Here is a 16,624-nt window from a genome sequence, read left to right as displayed (position 1 = left end):
CACAATCAAGGTGGCATGAAAATGCTGAGATGCCATAATGTAGAAATTAAGATAGAAGGATGTTTTCTCTAGTGCCTGCTAGGAAGAGTAGATGTTCCCCTGTCCTGTGGAAGATACTGATGCTAAAAAACTTTGATCACACAGTGGGAACGGAACATCCAGCTGCTCTGTTCCTGTTGGATATAAGAGGTGTCCAAGGAGTTGCAGTGAGTGTGAAGGAAGAAAAGGTCTCAGCTCTTGTGCACACGACTTTGGTTTAGCTTCAGCTCTACTCTGCTGTCAGCCGCTCTTTTCCACAAGGTCCTGTGAAGTAATTGGAATTAAAAGGAGGATGCAACAGAATTAATTTCACGTGCCTTTTATTAGACAAACACTAATTTTTCAAAGAGTAAAAGAACAAACAGGAAGATGACAAGTTTTATATAAATAAGGACAGACAGCTTTGACTTCCAAATCTTTTGCAAGTAGCAGGGTAAGGATTGAACACAGTATGAGAGGAAACTTGGCACACGCTAGCTAACAGTGCTGATGTCTGACTTTAATAGCATCTCTTGGTTGAAGAGGTGGTGGAGACATACTTCATGCTGGAACTGCTTCCACCAACCATGCATGACCCGGCTGTGCCTTGTCCGCTTCCAGAGCTGAAGCCCATTCCTCCAGCACAGATCTCTCCTCCGACACCACTGCTGCCTCCGAAGCTGAGACAGTTTCCACTTCCATATCCCGTTCCTGCAGGGGTTCTGGTCACAGCTGCAAGAGGAAAACACCCTCTTTAGTGGCATCCACAAACAGTGGGCTCTGAGTGGCAGGGAGACAAATGTAAAAGTTGGCAAACTATCCTTAAAAGTTACTTACAGATATTCACCGTGCTGGCACCTTCTCCAGAGAGCCTGTTAGGGAGCAAAATGAACCAGTAAGAATTCAAGGGGAATCCATGACTGGAGCTGGTTGAAAAAGGCAGGAAAATTTTCTGGAATATTTTTGGTGGAAGTTGGAAAGTTTGTGCAAAGGGCTACCATATTCCTGGACAACTGTTTGCCTTTAAACAGGTTTCAGGTTTTCTGAGTGTGGGAAGTCTAAACCCAACACGGGTCTATGACTCTGCTGCACTTCTGGAAATTGGGATATAAAATTGCCCCCACCTGCACTCCTCGCCCTCCAGCAGCTTCCTGTAGGTCGCGATCTCGATGTCCAGGGCCAGCTTGACGTTCATGAGCTCCTGGTACTCGCGGAGCTGCCGGGCCAGGTCAGCCTTGGCTTTCTGCAGAGCTGCCTCCAGCTCGGCCAGTTTTGCCCTGGCATCCTTGAGAGCCAGCTCCCCGCGCTGCTCGGTATCTGCAATAGCTGTCTGCAAGCTGGCGCACTGTGGAGGAAAAATAGTGGTTGCATTCCTTTTCTAGAGCATAGACAAGTTCTTTGTACCCTGAGGTCATGACTCCTGGTCTAGGTGCAGAAGACTTTGGGTTAACATCTATAGGTGTGATCTTAACGGTCACTGAATTGATCCATGTTCTGAGCCAGGTCACAACTGGATTTAATCTAACTCTGCACTTATTAACATCACCTTTGGTTCACTAATATTGCATTAAGTTACTCTTGGTGGTGTGACTGCACTGAAATAAATGCTGTCACATTCATTCCTGATCCAGCAGGACTCACTGAGATGCATTTATTTTTGTTCCCTGGAGTTGGCTGGACAACCAAGAGGTTAGGCCACAGCAAGAGCTTAGTCTTACGCCTTTACGCTGCCCTTTACCTGTTTCTTCACGCTGTCGATCTCAGACCGCAGCCGCTGGACGTGGCGGTTGAGCTCGGAGATCTCCTGCTTGGTGTGACGGAGGTCGTCCCCGTGCCTGCCTGCGGTAGCCTGCAACTCTTCATACTGTCACAGAGAGAGGAACAACTAGTCAAGGTGAAATATATTGGTTTTAGAGCCAAGCAGGATGCGGGTACGTGGGTGTTGGCACTCAGAAGTATGCCTGTATTCTCAATCCCAAATTAGCACTTCCGAACTTTATAGACATCCTGTGTTATAAAAATCACACTGGGACCAACCTCCTCGTGGGAAATTGGGGGATGGAGTGCGGTTTTCCCATTGCAGAAGCCTCCCTAGGCACTCACCCTGGACTGGTACCAGGACTCGGCCTCTGCCCGGCTCCGGTTGGCGATGTCCTCGTACTGCGCTTTGACCTCCGCGATGATCCCATCCATGTCCAGGCTGCGGTTGTTGTCCATGGTCAGGATGACTGAGGTGTCGGAGATCTGGGTCTGCATCTGAGACAGCTCCTGCAAAAGCAGTGGGTATTTCGGTGAGTCACAGGTGTGAGAAATTAATGTTTCTCAGAGGGAGGAAACCTCCCAAGTTAGAGGGTAGATCTGGATGGACAGTGATTTTTCCAAGATGGTTTCAGGCAGAATTAAGACAGCAGGTGAAGTGGAAAAAGCATGGAATTATTTAGTACAAAAGAGGAGAAAATAATCAGTCCTGAGCCTCTGAAGTGAGAAAGGAAGGCAAAGACATTGGAAACTGGGAGAAGGGTGTAAATGCCAGTGCTTACAGCTTCATAGAGGGCTCTGAGGAAATCTATTTCCTCCATAAGGGAGTCCAGCCTGGCTTGCAGCTCTGTCTTGTTCATGTAGGCAGCATCCACCTCCTAGAACAGGAAACACATTACAAAAATGAAGTGTTTTTTGGAGAAACAGAGGAAAAGTTGGAGAACGCGTTTCTTGCTATGCTGGACCAGGGCTGGGAGGCACAGCGTACATGCACCCACCTTCTTCAGGATCACAAATTCATTCTCAACAGCTGTACGCTTGTTGATCTCCTCTTCATATCTGTGGGATGGAAATGGAGGGTTGGTCTAGGCTTGTCCAAAAGTTATTTCATATTTTCAGGACTAGCCTCTTATTTTTTTTTTTTTATGTACATATGTATGTCCCTTGGTCTCTTAGCCCTATAATTTTCTGCCTGTGACTTCCAGCCATGGGGAAGTGAGGCTGAATACATCTCATATGAAGCCTGACTTGGGCCTTATTCAGAAGATTATATCAGCAAAAAGACCTTCTTTCCTTGTTTGATTGCAGGGATGCAACAGAGAGCTGGCATCTGTTGCAGACAGCAGATAGACAGACTTACTTGTTCTTGAAGTCCTCAGCAAGGCCTTGCACCTTGTTCAGCTCCCCTCCCAAGTTCTCCTTGTCTGTCAGCAAGCTGTTCAGCTGTCTCCTGAGGTTGTTGATGTAGGTCTCGAAGAGGGGCTCAATGTTATTTCTGACTGGTTTGTTCCCCTGTTCTTGCAGAAGGGCCCACTTGGTCTCCAGGACCTTATTTTGTTGTTCAAGGAATCGGACCTGGATAGAGAAAGATGTTTCAGAAACAGCGATTTTAGGATGGCTTTCCCTAGAGAGGCAAGGTACAGTCCTGCAGGGATTGACTAGCTGAAAGGTGGGAGCTCTCAGCCCTTGGGGAACAACTGACAATTTGTACAAGCAAGCAAGCAAACAAGCATTGCACATCTGATGTTAACATTCCTGCTCTCTTTGCAAACTCTGCTTCCTTATATCCTATATCACCATTTTCCCCGATGGCTGGTCTCATCTCAGCATTAATGCAAGGGTTGAATGGTCTCAAAGCTGGAACCCCTCAGGTTTTATTCCCAGGCTGCTGCTTAGAAATGACAGTACAAGAGCAGCAAAATTGCTGAGAAAGTTATAACTTGCCCTTGTCTGTGCTTCCCCACTGAAAAATCAGCACAGCATAACTGAGAAATCTTATGTCTCACCTTGTCAATGAAGGAGGCAAATTTATTGTTGAGGGTTTGAATCTGATCCTTCTCATCCTTACGGATACTCTGGATGTTGGGGTCAATCTCCAGGTTGAGAGGTTTCAGAAGGCTCTGGTTGACTGAGACTTCATGGATGCCCCCAGCTGGGAGAGCAGGGAATCCAGGGCCACCCATGCCACCACCAAACCCAAAGGCACCACCAAGTGCACCACCAAAACCGCAGGAGATCCCAGTGCCAGCACCAAAACCTGCAGGTCCATAGAAGCTACCACCTCTTCCAGCTACGGAGATCCTCTTGCATCCACCAAGACTGTAAAGGCTCCTGCTTCCAAAACCTCCAGCAAATCTTCCATACCCAGGGGCGGTACTGCAGCTTCCACCTTGGGATGCAGAACGTAAGCAGAAGCTGGTGCTGCTGGTGTTTGGGATGAAGGCAGAAGCAGCACTGAAGCCAGTTTTGCTCTGGTTCCTTGCAGCACACTGGCGAGACATGGCAGCTGACGTGAGCAGGGTGAGAGCGGCAGAAGGAATAAAGCAGCGAGGAAGGGGATGAAGGCAGCAAGGTGAAGCTGTGCTCCCCCAGGCTGGGACTGGCCCTTTTATACTCTAACTAGCTGGGGATGGGTCTGGTGTGGTGCTCATCTTACTGATTAACTGGGCTCGGCACACCCAGCAGCAAAGCGGACAGTGAGTCCACCGTGAGCACAAGCACCTATGAAGCACTCACAAAGTGCAGGAGTTGCATTTTTTTGTGACAGTCATGATCTGACTGTCGAAATATCTGAGAAAACACTAAATACTGCCTGCTCAACTCTTGTTCACAGCCACCTCTTTCTCACTCCCTCCTTTCACCTCTGCAATAGATGGTTCCCCTTGTTGGGCAAGCGCTCGCTCATCTCTATTTCATGGGTGAATCAATCCTGTTGCGTAAAGGCACGTTATTTCACAGTGCAGTGGTCTGAGGTCTGAGAAATCTGTTATTGCGGGTCTGTGTTTTCCTGCTACTGTGGTTTTGAGTAAACTCCAGTGGGGCATTAACACCTCAGGCCCCGACTTGCTGGAAAATCTGGACTCTTGTTCTCATGCCCAGACAAGAGTGATTTGGACCAGAACTGATACAGAAGGGAGAAAGAGGTGATGGAGGGAAAGCCAGGGTGGTTTTCCCATTAGTGGGAGTCTTGGACCATCAGCTATCAAAAACCATCTGGGGGAGTGGGAAGGACATAGAAGGTAATTTTATGAATGGTATTTTCAGACCTTTTCTTTCTGCAAAAAGTGTCTACGTTTCATCCTGGTTCAGACTGACAACAAATGGTGAGGTATCAGAATATGACCTGGGAGGGAGTTACTGTTGTCTGTGACGACACGAAACCTGAGTTGGCAATTTCTCAGGGCTTCACCTTTACAGATTTTTGAGCTGTTTCCTGACTCACGGGGTGACTTTGTCTCCACATGGTGTGAAGCCTGTTCCCAGGCTGCCCTCTCCATGTCTGTTGTCTTCCCCCTCTGCTATCTCTTACTCACAAGGAAATTCGTTGGGATCTGGGCTTAAGGCATTGTTCACAGACAACTCCCTTTGCTCTTATTCCGCGTAGCACCCAGGAAAAGTCAAATAGTGCATTTCTGTAGTGAAAGACACATGGTGTCTTGACTCGCCCCGTGCACGCTGTGTGGTAGCACTGTGCACCTGGCACTTATCCTAGAGCAGGCAACATGCTCGAAAGTCGCACCCAGTGCCTTGTCTGGGCGCCCGGGGAGGCACATGCTTCTCTGGGACCCTGCAGCCCTTTGGGTTTGCCCAGGGAGGTCTCTCTTGCGGATGCCCATGCCCAAGCTGAACTCATCAGAGGAGGTAGCAGCCCACCTGCAGAGTGTTTGCTGGGAAGTCATAGCTTTCCGCAGCCATTGGAAAGACGCGTGCCGGCACCAGGGGAAGGAGCAGGTCTTTGCAGATGCATCTTTCAAATGCGCGCTTGCACTTGCCATTTCACATGTGGGTGCTGGGCAGTCAGGTGAGTTTGACCAGGAGGTCCCAGGAGGGGAACTTGCTCGTCACGTCTCTTTGCCTTTCAGCCATGGTTGGGTGTTTTTTTTGTTTTGTTTTGTTTTGTTTTTTTTTAATTTTCTATTTTCCTCTCTAGTAGTCTAATGTTTCCATTACACACCCTAGAACAAAGCTAAAATAACTGTTCTGGGAGTGTTTCAGCTACTGTGCGTTACAACAAGCAGCAGTATTTAAGAGAGCAAAGCTTCGGTGACTAAGCTACTGACCATCTGTCCTAAAGAACTCTCTAAAAACGTTATGGGTAGCAATTAGCAATCAGTTCCCTCCGTGCATTGCAAATTGAAGCCCCTGAGTGCAAGCACCATTCGTTTTATTATGACTAACATTTTAATCTGGGCTGTGCTAGAGTTAACAAGGGCTGTCCTCTCCCACTGAAATATAAACCCCAGGTCATCACTGTGTCTGCTTATCTTGTCCAGCGGGACTGGATGCAGAAGTTTACGTACATGGTGACCAGAACCCTGCTCTGGAGCAAGGACAGCTGTACATGGGTCATGTACCCGGAGATGCAAACCTTTGCCAGGGCGGTTTTGTATCTTGCTTAAAAAGGGATGCCCTGGGAGAACAAATATTCTGGCTCCAGCCTTTCCTGTGCTGGATGAAGGGCTTCATAATCTCTGTGATATGACCCAGGTGTTGATGCAATGGATGGCATCCGTCTGATGTGCCCGTTGGCTGTATACGTTGCATCCTCTTTGTTAGGGAGTGTTTGGACAGCAGTGAGGAAGACCATTGCTTGACCTTGCCCAGGCTGCTGTTCAGGGTGAGGACATTGCTCCTTCCCAGGAAGCTGCTGTGAGTATTCAGCAGGGAGAGGTGGTGGAGCAGGAGTGGAGAGCTGCAGCACACCCATAACCGATCCTGTGAGTTTTGGGGAAGGAGATTTCCAGAGGGATACCGAGAGGAACACGCAGAGTTCAGAGGATCCTAGGAAATCATGGGAAACTGCTGGTCTCTAAGGAAAACCTGAATACAGTCTATCATTCAGGCACTTCCAATTCCTGTTTATTTGCCCATCTCTTTGAGTATTTTCCTAAGAGGACTTCTCTACCCACTACTTGAACTTACTGAAATACATGGAGTAAGGGTTGGGACCTTTTTTCTAATCACATTTGTTTGTTCAGTTAATCTTCCAGCAATGAGCTCTGTTACTCTGTAGCTTTCACCCAGACCATGCCCTGCATTTACTTCTCAATTAATTTCTCCCGATTAGTCAGAAGCACATCTAGAATTGTTACACCTCCTCTGCTTTTTCTCCACCTTCTCAGAACAAGATCTTGTCTCCGGTGTACTCTAGAAATGTGAGGAAACATTGGGTCTTGGTGGTTTTCACTTTCCAACCGGTATCCCATTCTTGGATACTTTTGATAGCTATTGCATGAGCGACATCTAATTAAATGTAGCATGTGAATGCATATGGACCATATCCTCCACCTGCTGATAGTCAAAGGATGGGGATCATCAGCATCAAGACTGAAGATAAGCACCTAAACCAGTGTGGCCGATGCTCTGGACAGAAAGGGAGCATTTGCAACCTGCTCCGTCAGATGTTTGCACTGCTGGCACCTACGCTTAGGTGAGACAGCTCACAGCAAAAGGGGTTTTGAGATGGACTGATATGCTTGCGGGTGAGTGCTCTGACTCCCCTAGTAATTAGTTCCCTATTGTTAGAAGTTTATGCAGGTACATCACACACTTGGCACTGCCCTTTGTGCCCCCTGGGAGCTAGGCTGTTGGATGTTGTATTGGCTGAAAGCTGCTTAGTAAATGAATCTTAGACCTTTTCCCCTGTGCCCGACTCTTGCCTTGGCGTGCCCTGTGTTTAGCTTCCAGGTGTTTTACTTGCACAGTGGGGAGAACATTGAAATCAATGGCAAACCTCCCTCTGGTGCTACGCTGTGCCTGTGTGTTTTGGCTGCTAATGGAGAGATTCAGGAAATACGAATGACGAGCAAAAATCTGAGCCTTTAACTGGGCAGGGCCCTAGGAAAAGTGCTTGTTATCTGCATTTGCATTTGCCGTTCCGTGTCTTTAATTAAAAGGTCCACAAAATAGAATAAATTACGTATGCATTTTTATTAGACAAACACCAGAAAGTGAAGAGAGACAAACAGTCATGGGACACATTTTATATACAAAATCCGGCCAAAAAATGCTGAGCTGTAACAAGCAAGTTGCAAATTTAAAACAGTTGGACTCATGTTCAATAGCAGAGCCCTACACAACACGCGCTAGACAACACAGCTGAGAGAGAGTTCCTAAAGTGAGGCTCCTGTGTGACAAGACAAAGGGTTTAGGTGGCCCTCGTTCTGTTGACCCCAACTATGCTTTAGTAAAGGACCAGTGCTGAGGGGGTTTCTGCCAAGTGAAGGGGTCTGAAAGGAAACATTTAGCTTCTGTAACTTCTTCTGGTGGAGGAGGTTGAGACGAACTTCACACTGGAGCTGCTGCCGGCTCCGAGGGTGGTGCTGCTAACCCCAGGACCGCTTCCACAGCTGAAGCTGTTCCCCATATTGCAGATTCCCCCTCCCATGCTGAGGTTGCTTCCTCCTCCGTATCCCGTTCCCACAGTTGTTCTGGTCACGGCTGCAAGAAGGAGAAGAAAAAGCTTTCAGTTTCTCTGGCCATTGCTTCTTGGTGCAGAGAGACACTGATGACACTTAAATAAGATAATGAGATATATTTGAGACACTTACAAATATTCACTGGGACACCATCTCCAGCCAGCCTGTTAGGGGACAGAACACAACAAGGTAAGAGGATAAGAAGTCTGCTGATAGTGGGGAGAAAAAATAGGGCACATTTCCTAGAGACCTTTGGGGAGAAAAATAATAACTCAACGCAATTCAGGGAAGCTTCCGGTAATGTTATTTCCATTAGCTAGGACAGTGTTCCCCCCTCCCCATCCCTAATGCCCATTTTAACATTTCAGAAATTCTGAGCATCTCCAGCCCTTGCATTGCTTTGCTCCTCCAACAACAGGACTAGAAGGATTGTGTTTCCCACCCACCTGCACTCCTCGCCCTCCAGCAGCTTCCTGTAGGTCGCGATCTCGATGTCCAGGGCCAGCTTGACGTTCATGAGCTCCTGGTACTCGCGGAGCTGCCGGGCCAGGTCAGCCTTGGCCTGCTGCAGAGCATCCTCCAGCTCGGCCAGCTTGGCTTTGGCGTCTTTGAGGGCCAGCTCCCCACGTTCCTCAGCGTCTGCAATGGCCGCTTTCAGATTGGTGCACTATAGAAGAGAAACCCCCAGTCAAATTCCCCATACAAGACCTAGACTTGTTCTTTATCTACCCTGAAATCACGAGGTTTTATTCCAGCACCATCAGCGTAACCATTTTCAGTGGCAGTTCTTCTTTTGAGAGAAAAAGGATCAAGCTGAGCAGAACTTGCCAAGGTTGCTTCTGATATTTTCCTTCCTTTCCCTTGCAAGCCAGGGGGTAAACTGGTTAAAAGTGTGGGGTTTCCTGCTTTTTACCTGTTTCTTCACGCTGTCGATCTCAGACCGCAGCCGCTGGACGTGGCGGTTGAGCTCGGAGATCTCCTGCTTGGTGTTACGGAGGTCGTCCCCGTGCCTGCCTGCGGTAGCCTGCAGCTCTTCATACTGTCACAGAGAGAGGAACAATCACCCAAGGTAAAATCCATCGGGTTTGGAGTAACCCAGGCGCCTGAAAGCATGGGTCCCTCCTCAAGCCCAGACTAGCAGCTGGAGTGCTGCTGTGCAAGATACAGTGTTTGAGAAGATGTTCTTGGAAGACGTGGTCTTTATCTGTTCAAGACAAGACATGAAGATAACAGCACGGAAACTCCCAGTTTCTTCACCTTGGTTTGGTACCAGGACTCTGCTTCAGCCCGGCTTCTGTTGGCGATGTCCTCGTACTGCGCTTTGACCTCTGAGATGATGCTGTCCAGGTCCAGGTTCCGGTTGTTGTCCATGGTGAGAACGACAGAAGTGTCGGAGATCTGGGTCTGCATCTGAGACAGCTCCTGCGAAGTGCACAGGGGATTAGGTAAGGTAATTCACTGGGGAGATGCCTTTTCATCCTTTCAGATGAGCGTGCAGACCTGGGAGAGGCCAGAGATTGTTATCTAAACAGCTAAGACGGTTGGTATAACTCTAAAGAGGTAAAGGATTTAGCATCTCCTGGGGGAAGAAATTACAGGCTTCCAGAGGAAAGGAAGGAGCAAAGATCTTAACTGAGGGATGAAATGTCTTGGGAGGTGGTTGTACTCACTGCTTCATAGAGGGCTCTCAGGAAATTAATTTCTTCAGTCAGCGCATCTACCTTGGCTTGTAGTTCCACCTTGTTCATATAGGCAGCATCTACATCCTGGAGGACGAGAGATTTAGGTAATGTGTTTTAAACTCTAATTAGCAAGTCAAGAGCTTGCATATCTCTGCAATAACTGTCCAGGGAAGAAACCGTAAAAAAAGCTTTTGGAATATGAATGGGTGGATTTGTGAATTAACAGGTGATTAGAGCTCTACAAATAGCCATCAGATGGTATTTTGTAATTTGCTCTCACCTTCTTGAGTGTCACAAATTCATTCTCTGCAACTGTACGCCTGTTGATTTCATCTTCATACCTAATGGAGGGAAGCAGAAGGAGCATTTGTTTAGGCAAGTAACAGACCGGTGTGATTTTGGTTTGCTGGAATGAACTTCCTTAAGAGCATTTTGCATACAATGTTCTTTTCTCCTACAGAGCATCTGAATAAGAGACCATGAGCATGTTCCTAGGCTAAACTAGTTAAAACAAGTACATCATAATAATTTTAAAGAATCTATTATTTTTTTTTTTTTTTCGCTATTTCTGGTCATTAGTCATACTCCTTCTACCTGTCTTAAGCAAATTAAGCGTGCTGTCCTGAAACTCTCAGACCTACTGTGTAATTTTTTTTTTCTCAGTGGGTAATTTAGTTAATAAGTCTTTGATCATATTCTAAATTATTCCCTAAATGTTTGTGTATTCGGATCTGTTACTCCGTTACTGTTTATCTTGAGAAAATGTCACAACCTTCACTGTCGGGAATTCCTGGATCCCTCAGTTGGCTTAAGGATATTGAATGGAGAAAAGCTGCACCCACCCAGGTGAGTAGACCACTAGATCAATAGACTTACTTCTTCTTGAAGTCCTCAACCAGGTACTGTGTGTTGACCAGCTCTCCTTCCAGCCTTCCCTTGTCACTCAGCAAACTGTTCAGCTGCATCCGGAGGTTGTTGATGTAAGTCTCAAAAAGTGGCTCCAAGTTGTTCCTAACTGTTTTCACCCCCTGCTCCTGAAGCAGGCTCCACTTGGTTTCCAGCACTTTATTTTGTTGCTCAAGGAATCGGACCTGCAAGCAGAAATATCCTGAAGATATTTTGAAAGAACAGAGATTGTGAAGAGCTTTCCTTGCAGATGCGGGATCTCAGTACTAGCTGAGGCAGTGAAGTACTCTTTCCAGCCGGTTTTTATGGGCAAATTCTCATCTGGTGTAAGAAGGAATTTGCTGTTTGTTTGCAGGGACCATGCTCAGTATTGCAAGCAAACTCTGGAATAACTGCTGATTTTCTTACACCAGGCTTCCCCTTCATTGCTTTGCTAAATCAAGACAAGCTGCATGCATTTTGTGTGAAGAGTGCATGCAAAATCAGGTAAGGAGCTAAACAGGGTTTACACTGTTGTTATGAAAACGGTAGTGAAGTGCCATTTCTCCTTCCCCTCCGTATAGCTCCCCCACCCCACAAAAGCTCCAAAATAATGTAGCATTTTCCTTGAAACCAAAGAGGAGCTGCTCAACCAGAGCAGAAATCAGGTGGATGCTTTTGTGCACCTAATAGAGTTAACAAGGAAATGAAGTGGACAGACAGCATCGGATCAGATTTTGCTATTTTGAACTAACAGTCCAAACGTGCTGGTACTGTCGCAGTGAAGACTTTAAATGCCTTTGAGGCAATTCAGGCAATGAGAAGCTTACTTCTACCTAGAGCCGATTCATGTGATTCCTTTCTTGGTCATTTTAGATGGGTTGCTTACATCTCACTTTAACCATCTTAAAAACTGTTATTAAGGCTCCTATAATGCTCAACAGAGAGAGCCCAACATATCCAGAAGGATGGGATTGTCTTCTAGAGTTTTCTTTCTCTACTGGTATGAGATGTCAAGCAGCAAACGAGGATGACCTTGAATACTGGATGATTAATTCACAGCAGCCACTAGGTAGCAGGTACCATTCCCTAGAGCTTCCAGGGACTGGGCATCTTCCACTCTCATTCCTTACTTCTATTCCTTCACAATCAGCTTATGTGCTCATAAAGCAGCTAAGAAAAGAGTCCCCGTCAGATAAATCAGGAGAAGACATTTAGGGAAGCTCTGTCTCACCTTGTCAATGAAGGAGGCAAATTTGTTGTTGAGGGTTTTGATTTGTTCCTTCTCCTCCTTTCGGATCCTTTGGATGCTGGGGTCAATCTCCAAGTTGAGAGGTTTCAGAAGACTCTGGTTGATGGAGACTTCATGGATGCCCCCAGCTGGGAATCCAGGGCCACCCATGCCACCACCAAAGGCACCATATCCATAGCCAAGGTTAGCTGGCATGCCAAAGCCACCACCGTACACGCTACCAGCGCCACCACCAAAACCTGCAGATCCATAGAAGCTACCGCCCCTTCCAGCCACAGAGATCCTCTTGCATCCACCAACATTGTAGAGGCTTTTGCTTCCAAAGCCACCACCAACCCTAGCAAACCCGCTGCCAGCATTGCAGTTTCCGACCCGGCTGACAGAGCACGAGCTGAAGCTGGTGCGGCAGGTGTTTGGGACGACGGCTGAAGCAGCGCTGAAGCCACTTCTCCCCCTCTGGATCCTCACGGTGGACTGGCGAGACATTGCTGGGGTTTGGACTGGGATGGATGCTACAGCAAGAATAAAGGAGCAAAGGTGCTGGCCTGGAGCAAGGAGTAGGAGGAAAAGGAGAAAGATGAACCTGTGCTCTCCACGGGCTCAGGAGAGCCCTTTTATGCATGTATGAGACTGGGATGGGTTTGATGAGGTGGATCATCTTTCTGATTAATTAGGCTTGGCATGTCCAACAGCATTCTGGAGAGTGAACTCACTCCGCACACACGCCCTTCTGAAATAATATAGCCAGGTTCTGAGCAACAGTGGTATTGTTTGGGAATAACTGTCGCCTTCTGCCCTCTTTGTAGACAGCCAGACTCTTCGCCATATCAAAGCGTTTGAAAGTTGCAATGAGTCACCTTGGGCACAGGGAGGAAAACACCGTTCAGAACGCCTGTCACTCAACGCCTCTCTCATTTGAAAACTTCATCCCTCGGGATTGCTTTCACCCCTTTTCTGTTCACAGGCAGGGCTTTGAAAAGCTATAGTCCCTCGTCTTTTAGGAAAGGGGTCTGTGTCGGGCAGAGCAGTGGTTTACAGCAAGCCCTGCAGTAAATTGTTCTATCCTGGGGGTTTGTGGTATGTACTGCATGGTCCCTTCTGTGCGACCACAATGTAACTGCAGAAATAACTTTGCTTCCATCCCTATAGAGGCTCAGCTTCCCGAGCTGATCTCTTCTGAAGATCCTGCTTCTTCAGACTTATTCTTCTGTCGCTAAAAAAAAAAAAAAAAAAGGAATGAAAATGAAATGTTTTGATGAGGTCTTTTGTTCATGTGTGGATTTTGACAGCTGCCACTGAGCTCTATCACAAACAGTTGTGCTAGTACCTCAGCTTTGAAGATTTGGACTTCAGTATTTTAGCAGGAAACAAGTAAACAAAACAAAAAAAAAAAAAGAAGAAGAAAAGGAAAAACAGGAGGAAAGATTGTGGGAATGGGAACTGCTTTGAATCCGCTGGCTCTATGGAAATGGAGTGCTCCGGGGCTGTTCCCAACTCGCAGTTTATAAACACAACATAGTTTCCCAAAGATTTAATCAGCTCTTTCAGCACTACACACTGAAAAATTGCGATCCTGCCTGCTTGAATTCACGAGGAAAGTGCTCTACAGGATTCCCTCTGTCCAGATCCACAGCAATCTGGACACGGTAGGGCATCCTGGATCTCTCTCAGCCGCGGGTACCAACACAGCCCTTTGCTTTGCATTTAGCATGGCAAGCAGTTTGAGTAACAAGTCAAATAGAAAAATGTGAAAAATATTTCATTTTAATGGACAGCAAGTGTTTCTGGCCCTCATCGTGTTTCAGGTTGTTCAAGAAAAGATGATTCATGCATAATTTTTATAAGAGGGTGAACTTGCAGACGCATCCCCCCTGAACAGCTTCCTCTCATGTTGTCCGCGAGTCCGAGCAGCTGCTGGCTGCAGTACAGGGATAATGTAATATCGATGAACCACCACGGCGGAGGGGTGTTGTGCCTCCATCTGCCCCTGTCCTGCAAGGTATCTGGGTAAAGGAAACTCCCAGAAATACTTGGTGTCCCCATTGTTTCCCCAGCTGCTTTCTTTCAGATGGATTGCATTTGCAGTTGAGTTTCCAAATGAAGAGGGGAATAAATAGCAATTGTTAGTTTATTTTGGTGTCTATTACAAGTCTGAGCTTTTATTGTAAGGAAGGGCTTAATCTTGCAATTTTTGCCCAGCGGGGCTGTATCATTGGGTCTGACTGTCTGCACATTTCCACCCATGGGAACTGGAAGTGAATGGACTGCAGCCAACAGGTCTGCATCCAAAAGGCAGTGGATTATTGATCAGCATTAGGGTTTTGCCCACCAACTGACAGGTGTCATGACTTGAACGCATGAGATTGATTTCCCACCCCCCGCAGCGTGCTTGATTCCAGATAGCAAGATATCCAGAGGCAGATGCAAGTTGCCGGCCTTCTCAAATGCCTCTCAAATGCCTTTGGGAATGGCTCTCTCAGGTGCTATCCATCTCAGGGCACTGTGATGAGCTGAGAGCTTTTCCGTGTTGCTGTGTAATCAGTGGGGATCACCAACAAACAGCAGATTCTCCCAGCCTGAGGTAGGTGGCCGGGGCGGCCCCTGCAGATGGCTTTCCACCTTCACTAGCACTACGTGGGTAGACCAGATGGCTGACTCAGGGTGTGCAGAGTTAACCAGGCTGAAACCCACCCTTGGTTACTAACAGCGTGAGGCGTCAGTACTTTCCTTTTTCCCCTCAGGCTCCTTTTACATATGAAACTTGTCTTTTTTGGCCAAAGAATACGCCAACTGCGTTGGAGTCCATTGTTAATAATAGTAATAATACAGCTCCTCCAACCAAATAAAAAGAAATTAATTTCTTTCCATTTCACATTTGCACTAGGGTGGAGGTGATGCGGTTGTCACTCATCTGGAAGGAATTTGAGAGGTAATTACAAAAGGCAGAACTGTGAGCACAAGGAGCTGTAGCTACAGGTTTGGGGTATGGGGTGATGGCAAGGGGGGCCCCCACCCTGCTCTGTTGATGAAACACAGGGTTTCCAGGTAGCTCCTGGGGGAGTGTCTCCCGTGCACCCTGCAGCTCCAGGCATGTAGTGAATTTGTTGCTCTGGTGCAGATAGCTTGCTCTGATAGGGACTTTTCTCCTCCACCAGAGGATAATGCTTGTGCTCACTCAAGCTGCTCCACAGTCTTTCCTCCTAATCAAACAAAGGGAACTGTGTATGGGCAGGTCCTGTCGGGTGAGAGCCCCCTCTGACGTAAGGAGAGTCCGTCTGCAAGGTTGAGCAGGCTCCAAAGCCTTTTTCTTCACTTCCCCTCCTCACTTCTTCCTACCAGGCTGAGCAGAGGGCCAGGCAGCAGCGGGTGCAAGTCCCAGACCAAGAGGCAAGAGATTATTTTACACCATGCTATAAACCTAGGAGTAAAGTCTTGGCTGAGTTTGGTTCTTGCATCGTGCTGATATCAAGGTAATAACTCTCCTTTGAGATTAGGAAGGTGAGTTCTGACTATATCAGGGCAATAAAGGCAACTCTGGCCTCTTTAGTGAGAAATTTGAACAATTTTCTGTGTACCCAGCCAGTGAACAGGGGATACCTCCAACAACTTTTAATCACCTTCTCTCCATCTCTCTGCATCGCTGCTCCTCTCCAGCATCCTCCTTGGAAGCCTTGTGATGACGATGGATGCCCTTCCTCAGACAAGGCTTGAATTTTTAGAAGTGCCTATGTGTGTTTTGTTTGCAAAAAGACATATATTTGTAAAAGAAGAGCATGTCTCACTAACTGGGGTTCGTTCACCTGTGCTACCTAATCTCAGTTTAATTATCAGTAAAGTCAAGGCTGTAATTTAGGTTAATTGCTTAAATTAAAGCCTTTGGGTTAAACTTGGGCTGCTAACCTAAATTCAAACCCTACTCATTTTGACCGTAATTTACTATTTCATCCCAAGTTAATGAAGTCCTGCTGGTCACCCTGAGCTTTTTCCACGGGGGACCACGCAACTCGCAGCATCCCTGTGGTGCAGGGACGGGCACCTGAGAGACCTCCTGAGCGGGAGGCGAGTGTCCGTGAATCTCATTTCCCGAAGGGATGAATTAAGATGAACTCCTCAGAAGCTTTCCCATAGGTGTTGCCCCGTGATGGGTGTTGCAGTCCTTTGAGCCTGTTCCCAGCAGTATCTGGAGGCCAGTCAGCTATAACTACTAGATGACTTTGAAGTGTAGGTGTGACCTGCTTTCTCCAGATAATTGTTTTCTGGGCTAGCACAGAGACACTGATGCAGCTCAGGGTTTTGGAATAACTTTGCTTTCATTATTGCTGTTGTTGCCAGATGCTTTATGCAGAGCAGGGAGGTCTTGTTTCCCCCTGTGGCTTGTTGCATCTTGAAGG

General features: G+C 47.2%; 2 protein-coding genes across 2 annotated transcripts; both read right to left on the bottom strand.

Moving 5' to 3' along the window:
• Nucleotides 1–342: 342 nt before the first annotated feature.
• LOC104363204 (keratin, type II cytoskeletal 5) lies at nt 343–4,372 on the bottom strand. Its single transcript, XM_009969621.3, has 9 exons — nt 3,783–4,372; nt 3,137–3,351; nt 2,775–2,835; nt 2,559–2,654; nt 2,122–2,286; nt 1,757–1,882; nt 1,143–1,363; nt 856–890; nt 343–750 (listed from the first exon to the last, which is right to left on the bottom strand). Exons 1-9 carry the CDS (start codon nt 4,275–4,277, stop codon nt 539–541), a joined length of 1,626 nt encoding a protein of 541 aa, XP_009967923.3. The 5' UTR covers nt 4,278–4,372; the 3' UTR covers nt 343–538.
• Nucleotides 4,373–7,907: 3,535 nt separating this feature from the next.
• On the bottom strand, nt 7,908–12,923 carry LOC104363203 (keratin, type II cytoskeletal 5-like). The gene is made up of 9 exons (XM_009969620.3): nt 12,216–12,923; nt 10,973–11,187; nt 10,377–10,437; nt 10,085–10,180; nt 9,672–9,836; nt 9,328–9,453; nt 8,861–9,081; nt 8,547–8,578; nt 7,908–8,436 (listed from the first exon to the last, which is right to left on the bottom strand). Exons 1-9 carry the CDS (start codon nt 12,717–12,719, stop codon nt 8,240–8,242), a joined length of 1,617 nt encoding a protein of 538 aa, XP_009967922.2. The 5' UTR covers nt 12,720–12,923; the 3' UTR covers nt 7,908–8,239.
• Nucleotides 12,924–16,624: the final 3,701 nt, after the last annotated feature.

This window comes from Tyto alba, unplaced genomic scaffold (assembly GCF_018691265.1).
Source record: "Tyto alba isolate M040663 unplaced genomic scaffold, T.alba_DEE_v4.0 Super-Scaffold_23, whole genome shotgun sequence".
Lineage (NCBI taxonomy): Eukaryota > Metazoa > Chordata > Aves > Strigiformes > Tytonidae > Tyto > Tyto alba.
Note: the sequence above shows the minus strand (reverse complement) of the source record. Positions and strands in the feature narration are given on the sequence as shown.